Source organism: Procambarus clarkii, chromosome 48 (assembly GCF_040958095.1).
Source record: "Procambarus clarkii isolate CNS0578487 chromosome 48, FALCON_Pclarkii_2.0, whole genome shotgun sequence".
Taxonomy (NCBI): domain Eukaryota; kingdom Metazoa; phylum Arthropoda; class Malacostraca; order Decapoda; family Cambaridae; genus Procambarus; species Procambarus clarkii.
In genome coordinates, this window is record NC_091197.1 from 3,428,403 (window position 1) to 3,438,909 (window position 10,507).

At 44.4% G+C, this 10,507-nt stretch overlaps 1 protein-coding gene across 1 annotated transcript; it reads right to left on the reverse strand.

Moving 5' to 3' along the window:
* Nucleotides 1-9,086: 9,086 nt before the first annotated feature.
* LOC123753602 (adhesive plaque matrix protein-like) lies at nucleotides 9,087-9,806 on the reverse strand. Its single transcript, XM_045735573.2, has one exon. The coding sequence runs from the start codon at nucleotides 9,804-9,806 to the stop codon at nucleotides 9,087-9,089; it is 720 nt and encodes a 239-aa protein (XP_045591529.2).
* Between the last annotated feature and the right edge of the window lie 701 nt (nucleotides 9,807-10,507).

Genomic DNA, 10,507 nt, shown 5'->3' on the forward strand with positions numbered 1-10,507 from the left:
ACACACAACAGCCACACACAACAGCCACCACACACAACAGCCACCACACACAACAGCCACACACAACAGCCACACACAACAGCCACCACACACAACAGCCACCACACACAACAACCACACACAACAGCCACACACAACAGCCACACACAACAGCCACCACACACAACAGCCACACACAACAACCACACACAACAGCCACACACAACAGCCACACACAACAGCCACCACACACAACAGCCACACACAACAGCCACACACAACAGCCACCACACACAACAGCAACCACACACAACAGCCACCACACACAACAGCCACACACACAACAGCCACCACACACAACAGCAACCACACACAACAGCCACACACACAACAGCCACCACACACAACAGCCACACACAACAGCAACCACACACAACAGCCACCACACACAACAGCCACCACACACAACAGCCACACACAACAGCCACCACACACAACAGCCACCACACACAACAGCCACCACACACAACAGCCACCACACACAACAGCAACCACACACAACAGCCACCACACACAACAGCCACCACACACAACAGCCACCACACACAACAACCACACACAACAGCCACACACAACAGCCACACACAACAGCCACACACACAACAGCCACACACACAACAGCCACCACACACAACAGCCACACACACAACAGCCACCACACACAACAGCCACACACAACAGCCACCACACACAACAGCCACCACACACAACAGCCACCACACACAACAGCCACCACACACAACAGCCACACACAACAGCCACACACACAACAGCCACACACACAACAGCCACCACACACAACAGCCACCACACACAACAGCCACACACAACAGCCACACACACAACAGCCACACACACAACAGCCACCACACACACGACAATAGGATAGGGGCTGAGGTCAGAGGATCATTACTGATGGAGTAAGGTTACCTCGCGAGGGTGTGTGGACGCTCACTCTGACATTGTTATATCTCTCCTCTCCTCCCTCTTTCTTCCCTCCCCTCACCTCTCCTTCCCATCCTCCCTCTTCCATCTCTCTCCCTTCTCTCTCTCTCTCTCTCTCTCACTCTCTCTCTCTCTCTCTCTCTCTCTCTCTCTCTCTCTCTCTCTCTCTCTCTCTCTCTCTCTCTCTCTCTCTCTCTCTCTCTCTCTCTCTCTCTACCTCTCTCTCCCTTCTCTCTCTCTCTCTCTCTCTCTCTCTCTCTCTCTCTCTCTCTCTCTCTCTCTCTCTCTCTCTCTCTCTCTCTCTCTCTCTCTCTACCTCTCTCTCCCTTCTCTCTCTCTCTCTCTCTCTCTCTCTCTCTCTCTCTCTCTCTCTCTCTCTCTCTCTCTCTCTCTCTCTCTCTCTCTCTCTCTCTCTCTCTTTCTCTCTCTCTCTCTCATTTTCTCTCTCCCATCTAACTCTCCTTTCTGTTTCACCTCGTACGAACTCTTCCGATTTCGTCCCCAATCCTGTCTCTCATTTTTCCCACTTTCCCTATTCCTCCATCTTCAGTCCTCTCACTACTCTCCTTTCTCTTCTTTTCTATATTTATTACAGATTAGCGCTCAGTTGGAATAGCAGTAACGTTCACCAGTAAATGACATAAGGTAAATGCTATTATCCTACATCAGGCTAAGGAGCTCACGGTTCATTTAATTAGAACATTGCAGTCAGAATATATGTTTTAATAAGAATATTTTAGGTATATACATTATTTTAATTCTTAAATTCCAATGACACTGGGTATTGGATGGAACTGGGACCGTGTATTTGAGCCTTCATATGGTCAGTTGAGTTGATTTAACGAGCCTCGATGTGTTGAGAGAGAAATGTTGCAAATACGTCAGCCAAAGCATGAATGAATGTTGATGTAGTGATGTTGTGTTTTGGGAGAATGGAATAGCCAACATCTGAGCATAGCTGCAATGATTTGACAGAGCGTCTTGTGTTGTAATTGCTGCCATTTTGTTCCGTATGTCCAAAAACTGGGCCGGATGCGGAATCTTGAGAGAAATGACTTTTATACTAAATAGTAAGGCTGGCAATATATATCTTTAGTGCCTTGTTGTACTGAACAACCCAACAAGACCAGGGTCCTCGAGACACGAGTCTTTTCTCGTGGTAAGATGGCCAGGGACAGGTCATCACCTAACCAGAAGCGTGGGGCCCAACCCACCCACCTAACCCAACCGATCGGTGCATAAAAAAATGGATTTTTGTGAGCCACCACATGGCATAGTACTTTATAATTTGCTGGATGGAGTCTATACCCGCCAAACACACACCGAAACTACGACGTTGGTACAACATTATACAATTTTTAACACCTCGTAACCAGTTATAACAACCAATATAGCAAGTTGTAACAACGTTCTAATACGTCATAAACACGTTAAGCCAAGATGTAACAACTGTATTACAAGTTGTAACAAACGAAAAATAGAGACAATTTCGGTGTGTGTTTCAAGGGTAACGTACAGAAAGACGTAGTAACGGAGAGAACAAGCTGGATCAAGAACTGCCTGGTTACCAGTCTCTGTAGTGGTAGTTATGGGACGGTGAACCTCGTCTGTGTGCTTCTAACGTTATAAAAGTTACTGTTTTGTGTTGATTCTCCATCCACAATAGACTGCTTGAAGCCAAGGTTCATGATATATCATGTGATGGGTCAGTAAACATACTAACACACTCGTTTTTACTGCCCGACGACGGTGTGGTGTTGTGACCGACGACTGTGTGGTGTTGTGACCGACGACTGTGTTGTTGTGACCGACGACTGTGTGGTGTTGTGACCGACGACGGTGTGGTGTTGTGACCGACGACGGTGTGGTGTTGTGACCGACGACTGTGTGGTGTTGTGACCGACGACGGTGTGGTGTTGTGACCGACGACTGTGTGGTGTTGTGACCGACGACTGTGTGGTGTTGTGACCGACGACTGTGTGGTGTTGTGACCGACGACTGTGTGGTGTTGTGACCGACGACTGTGTGGTGTTGTGACCGACGACTGTGTTGTTGTTGTGACCGACGACTGTGTGGTGTTGTGACCGACGACTGTGTGGTGTTGTGACCGACGACTGTGTATTTTCTCTATTTCTGACTGCAGGATCGAGGTGTTAGCTCTTGGGCCAGCGTTTCTAACCGTCGCTTGCCTAATGTACTGACTCCCAACCTGTCATTTTATCATTTTAACTGTCACACACACACTTATATTTATATATATATATATATATATATATATATATATATATATATATATATATATATATATATATATATATATATATTATATACCTAAAAGGGGTACCACCTCTGGTGCAAGTGTAGGGACCCATAGCCTCAGAGAAGAAAATAATGAGTACTCAGAGAAGACCTTGTGGATCCTCACTGAACACTTTGATATTTTCTTCCCCTACCTCCCCTATTCTTTTAGTATGTGTGTATATATATCTAACTTTATTTTAAAATTTCATTACACAAAAATGATTACAACATTGGTTACATGCAGGGTACAAGGCTGCTTGTCACAAGTTGTATAGCTCCTCCAGCTCCTCTGATGGCGGGCAGGAACCATGGATGCAGTGAACATTTCCTCTCTGGTTCGCCACACTAAGGCGCTGAAAGAGACAACTGGCGGCTCTAGGGTCTCTAGTTGTTTCAATAAGCTTGGACCCCAGCTCCTTAAAAAAACTTGCAGCACTTTTACCCCAGGCACCAAGTGTCTCTGAGGCAATGGGGACAAAATTGCAGTGGTGATCAAGGTCTCTGTATTTACGTGACTTGCATGCTTCCCGGTGATTGGCAACACTGCTTGTGTAGCACTGAAGTTAACATAGGTGTTGGCTAAAGTTGAAACACAAGTGTAGTCCCACACCAACTGTCTACCATTCTTCCAGGGGGTTCACCGTGATCCCGTCTGGGCGACCGACAGGCTCATCAGAGTTGCGGGGCATTAGGTAACGGGGGCTCTCTCTCTGCTGGACAACCGGTTGTGGTAAAGCGTGTCTTAATAATGTCGTTAACCTTGCCGTGTCTTGCATGCCATCCTCCTGTCCTTTGGCAGAGAAGGCCATGCCGTCCGTAACTGTCGGCCACTGCCTCGCCGCAAATACACCTGTATTCGGTGTGGATTGGGGCAGCGAGGCGGAGAGCCACATCAATTCGGAGGGCCTGCGGTGTGAGACGGACGCCGGTTGCTGACATTGGGGGTTGCTAATATGAAGTCCCCTGCATGGGGAACTGCTACAGCTCTCCCTACCCTTCCAACACCTCCCTTTCCTTCCTTCCTTCCTTCCTTCCTTCCTTCCTTCCTTCCTTCCTTCCTTCCTTCCTTCCTTCCTTCCTTCCTTCCTTCCTTCCTTCCCTTCCTTCCTTCCTTCCTATCATTTTACCTATCAAACAGCCCTCGCTTGAGGTTACAAGGGGTAATGTTTCCTGCATGGATTTATATATATATATATATATATATATATATATATATATATATATATATATATATATATATATATATATATATATATATATATATATATATATATATATATATATATATAACCTTTCCCGGTCTCCAAGTCCTCCCCACCGTTCCGACCTCCTCCGTCCCCTCGTCCTCCCCATCATCTCCCCCTCCCCCGTCCCCTCATCCTCCCCTGTCCCCTTGTCCTCCCTACCATTCTCCATTACCCTGTCCCCTCGTCTCCACCATCCCCCACTCCCGTCCCCTCATCCTCCCACCATTCCCCACTCCCTCGTCCGATGCATTCCCAAATGATTTGATGTTTCCATCAGAAAATTGGGAACATCAAATGATCTGATGTTCCCATCACTAAAATATAAGAAAAACCAGTTAAAAAACCAAATGAAAAACAATGAAATATAAATAACTATACCCACGAAGTGAATGGTATGATAAACAACACAGCTCAATTCCAATGCAATGTCACACAAAATAATTAAATCAAAATGAAAATAAATCGAAATCCATGAAAATTTATTTTATCAATGCAATCGGAAACATTGAAATGGAATTGTTACACATTTAGCGTGTGTTGCTCGTACGTACAACAGATGGCGCTGTTTATTTTTTTTTAAAAAGCATGTTTTTACCTGTCACAGGTGTGGCTTCTATATAGTAGGTATATAAAATCACGTGCGTATTTGAATGGAACGGTGTGTCAAACTTTCAAAGCAATCGGTGAAGAACTTTCGGAGATTACAGCGTGTGTTGCTCTTACGTCCAACAAATGGCGCTGTTTAAAAAAAAATAATAATCATGTCACAGGTGAGGCATTTATATAGTTGGTATATAAAAACACGCGCCTATTCGAATGCAACGTTGTGTCAACATTTTTAAAGCAATCGGTAAAGAGGTTTCGAAGACTTCCCACACATGAATCTATATAGTATGTATATAAAAACTTGCTCAGATGCAAATGTTTAAGGCCCAGTTCAACAAAGAAATAGCATATAAGAATAGTTATAATAAATCGCAACAAGTACAATAGGCCTAGTAGGCGGGGAATAGAGAGTAAGGTCTAACTTCACCAACAGTCACTGACAGGTAGACACTCATGTGTAGGTAACTCACTCTCGCATTTTTTTTCAGCCTGGGTGAATCCCTATATTCTGTCCAATGTCTCTTCATTCTCTCCATGTTACTCCCTTTCTCCTCGTCGCATCCCCTGATGCCTCACTTCTCTCTCTCTCTCTCTCTCTCTCTCTCTCTCTCTCTCTCTCTCTCTCTCTCTCTCTCTCTCTCTCTCTCTCTCTCTCTCTCTCTCTCTCTCTCTCTCTTTCTTTCCCTTCTCTTACCCTCTAGGGCCCCTAACCTTCCCTCCGTCTCTCTCCCACCTCTCGTGGATCCACCCCCGCGTCACCCGTCCCAGCCACCCACACCTGACAAAAATGTTGCTACAAATAGCGCTCGTGTGTATTATCCGGTGTTGCTCGCTGCTGTGCCTCCCTTTGTTCGTCAGGCGGTCACGTGATGAACACCTCGTGCCGCTGGTGGCGTCAATATATCCATTCTCATCAGTGTGTGTGTGTGTGTGTGTGTGTGTGTGTGTGTGTGTGTGTGTGTGTGTATGTGTGTGTGTGTGTGTGTGTGTGTGTGTGTGTGTGTGTGTGTGTGTGTGTGTGTGTGTGTGTGTGTGTGTGTGTAGTTATTCATGGTTGCATGGTCCGCCCGTGTGCATCTGCATGGGTAGTCATCGACCTGTAATCACTAGGATATACCTGCCAGCTTGCGCCTCATCTCCTGGGCCCCGCCATTCCAGCCCTTGGTCAATCAATACTTGTATACATTTATACTTCCGTAATTTCCCTTCCCGTAGGATATTTATTCAAACCTGTTTCATGTGTTTTCGATTCTAAAACCAGTTCTAAATTTCCATTCATAGGCGCCAGTGATAATGTTATCTATTATGAGTATAATCTCATTTTTTTACGGTTTAGGTAATAACACTGCTAAAACGTCGTTTTGACGTTGCTGAAACGTTTCTAAGACGTTGCTAAAATAACTTAATGTGTAAGTGTGGTAGGATTCATCATCATAAATCCTCTCTTAGTATGATGTTATTTGTTACTTCTGTATTTGCCTTCTCTTCTTATCAACAGCGTTATCAAGTAAGATTTACTCGGCATGTTATTGTGCTTAAGTCATCTCAGTTCCAGAAGTTGTAAAGTCACATTCTTATTGATCTTTCCAGTTCCATGTTCGGCCTTCTTCATGTAGCTTTGATTCATCCAGATTTTCCAGTCTTTTTTCATTATCAATGATTTGCCTGAAATGCTGTGTGTTAGTGGCTTTAAGCATAGCATAGTACCTCTCTACAGAAATCCAACATTCTGTTTGTAACTCATTTTGTATGTATGTATTTTTATCTGAAAAGACTATTTATTTAATTATTTATTTATTTATTTATTTATTTATTTATTTATTTATTTATTTAATTATTTATTTATTTATTTATTTATTTATAAACTTTCACACTGTAATGTCAGTGGACAATGTGCCTTGAATTGAAAGGGACGAGAAATGAGTTACATATCACTACGACACCTGAGTGTGGGCAGATATTTGAGTGTGGATGGGTATCTGAGTGTAATTACCTAAGTGTAGTTACAGGATGAGAGCTAAGCTCGTGGTGTCCCGTCTTCCCAGCACTCTTTGTCATATAACGCTTTGAAACTACTGACGGTCTTGGCCTCCACCACCTTCTCACTTAACTTGTTCCAACCGTCTACCACTCTATTTGCGAAGGTGAAATGAAGTGTGGGTGGGTATCTGAGTGTGGGCAGATATTTGAGTGTGGGTGGGTATCTGAGTGTGGGTGGGTATCTGAGTGTGGGTGGGTATGTGAGAATGGGCAGATATTTGAGTGTGGATGGGTATCTGAGTTTTTTTTTAGTTAGTTCATTTATTATGCACCCCATACCCATCTTGTGGGCGGTAGTGGAAAGGGTTACAGAGGCACATAATGGGCTCAGGGACTGAACTCCAGAATTTATTTAACTAAGCAAGTTACAATCTTGATAAGCTGGTTACAAAATTCAGTATAAGTCGTTTCATCATAATTAGGTTCGAGATCGACCACAAGTACAGTTTCAAAATTAAGCAACTGACATATGTGGAGAGCTAGTGGCACAATTGATATGTTTGTCCTGCACACCGCCCCCCATCCAGTGGGCAGCGGTGGATAGGTTCAGTCACTTAGTTACTACCTACAGTTTGCAAACTGGGAATATTTGGCTGAAATTTTTGGTAGCAGATAATTTTGAATGAAATATTTACACATCGTTGGAACAATGGTTATAGAATTGTCTCTGAATTCACGTATCTTTTCGCACTCCACCACATAGTGACGGAGGGTGTGCGAATAATTTTGTTGACACAGTTTACATTTGGTCAGGTCTACATCGGCAGATAATGAGAATTTCCAGAGATACTTGTAACCGAGTCTAAGCCGAGCAGTAGTAACATCTAGAAGTCTGCTGATTTTATTGGATGAACCATAGATGTGTGGCTCCTCTTGCATGATAGTATGACGATAGATGGAATTACTGGTGTCGATTTCACCTTGCCTCACATCTACAAGATTTTGTTGAAGTTCTCGGTGTACTGCTGCTCTCAGACTGCTCATTGACAACCCAAGGTTACACTCAACGTCTCCTTTAAAGGCAGATTCTTTGTCTAACTTATCAGCGCTATCGTGCATTCGGAGGCCAACATGAGATGGAGACCACATGAAATGGACTCTGTTACCATCATTAATAATTTTGTTGTATTTGTGTCTAGCTTCGGACACGAGCATGTTACAGTTATGTCTTAAAGAGTTGAGAGCTATTAAGAATGATAGAGTCACTTACAATTAATGTATCAAGTTTGGAGACTTGTACACATTTCTGTGCAAGAAGCAAGGCAAATAGTTCGGTCTGAAGGGTAGAGGCCCAGTTGTTTATACGGACTCTCCACTCAAAATATAAGCTATCACCCATTGTCAGGACAACTGCACTTCCAGCTGCACCCGTGGGGCGGTGTAGGGAACCATCAGTGTATATAATTTGAGAGAGAGAATGCTCTGTGGAGAGAGCATTAATATGGTTTAAGGCGTTGAGCTTTGCCTCCAAACGAAGCTTTGGCTGATCTGTAATTTGTTTCTTGGGTGGAAAGGGAGGGATTAATATTAAAAAGGGTGTAATCTCCCACGGTGCAGGAAAGTGCCGTTGTTGTTTCTCTTGATACAAACTATAACCCTGATACATCTTGAGATAATTTCCAGTTTTACTTATCCATTTGAAACAATGCTGACCTTCAATAAAGAAATTCTGGAGGGCTTCTGTGCAAGGGTTAGGATGAGTTAACCTTAGTATTTTTAAACCAATTTGACAGTTAATTTCAGTAACACGATCAACAACGCTCGGAATATTAAGTTCCTTTCTCAAGTTAAGTATCTTCGTGGTACGAGGGCACCCAAGGATTATCCTCAAGGATTCGTTCTGCAATTTTTCAAGCCCTCCAAGCTTTCTTTCAGGCATCAAGACAAGCAGAGGTGCAGCATAATCCACTAAAGAACTGATGTATGAAAGGTACATCTTTTTGACAATTCTGACATTGGCACCATAGATCTGAGTGTGGGCAGATATTTGAGTGTGGATGGGTATCTGAGTGTGGATGGGTATCTGAGTGTGGGCGAGTATCTGAGTGTGGATGAGTATCTGAGTGTGGGCGAGTATCTGAGTGTGGGCGGGTATCTGAGTGTGGGCGGGTATCTGAGTGTGGGCGGGTATTTGAATGTGGGCGGGTATCTGAGTGTGGGCGGGTATCTGAGTGTGGGCGGGTATCTGAGTGTGGGCGAGTATCTGAGTGTGGATGGGTATCTGAGTGTGGGCGGGTATCTGAGTGTGGGCGGGTATCTGAGTGTGGGCGAGTATCTGAGTGTGGGTAGATATTTGAGTGTCGGCGGGTATCTGAGTGTGGATGGGTATCTGAGTGTGGGCGGGTATCTGAATGTGGGCGGGTATCTGAGTGTGGGCGGGTATCTGAATGTGGGCGGGTATCTGAATGTGGGCGGGTATCTGAGTGTGGGCGGGTATCTGAGTGTGGGCGGGTATCTGAGTGTGGGCGGGTATCTGAGTGTGGGCGGGTATCTGAGTGTGGGCGGGTATCTGAGTGTCGGCGGGTATCTGAGTGTGGGCGGGTATCTCATAAATCTTGGATAGTTGTACCAAATGGTGCTTTCAAAACTCTGTAAATAAGTCTGATAGAACTTCTGAGTAAAATCCATTTTAAGCTCATCGTTCAGTAGATATTGTGTGTATCTTGGGACTCCAGGGACGAGAGTTCAATCCCAATATAATGCCTCTGTATATTCTCGCTATTCTGGAGTATTCTCTGCCTTGCTTTTTATTCCTGCTCCTCCTAATTTTACTTCTCTGTAATTCCTCTCCGATTTCCTTTGTTGCACTAATCGTTAATTTCTCTTTCCCACTTTCTGATTGTGTGTGCAGTTAATGTTCATCTGAACTTGTTGCCACACACCAGTGGCTTTGTATCGTACAGAGTCGGCGTTCGATCCCCGATGGTCTATGGGTTGAACACCATTCCTACACCTGTCGTCACATCCATAGACCTTGTCTACATATCCCTTCCAAGTGTCTCATAGTCATGTATTGCTTCACGTTTTCTCCAGACAGTGATCCTCGGCTGATGATGAGTCACAATAAATGGCTGAAATAGGTTGACCAGACCACACACTTGAAAATGAAGGGACGACGACGTTTCGGTCCGTCCTAGACCATTCTCAAGTCGATTGTATCAAGTCTCAAGTCACAATCGACTTGAGAATGGTCCAGGACGGACCGAAACGTCGTCGTCCCTTCATTTTCTAGTGTGTGGTCTGGTCAACATTGATCCTCGGCTTTAATTGCTAAGTCTCTCTGTCCCACAGCCCTTTCGTTCATGTCTACACCTCTCTCTATGATTTCC

Bases quoted from the DNA above. Each gene is read 5' to 3' on its own strand.
- LOC123753602 (XM_045735573.2), bottom strand. From the start codon at position 9,806: ATGGATTTTACTCAGAAGTTCTATCAGACTTATTTACAGAGTTTTGAA.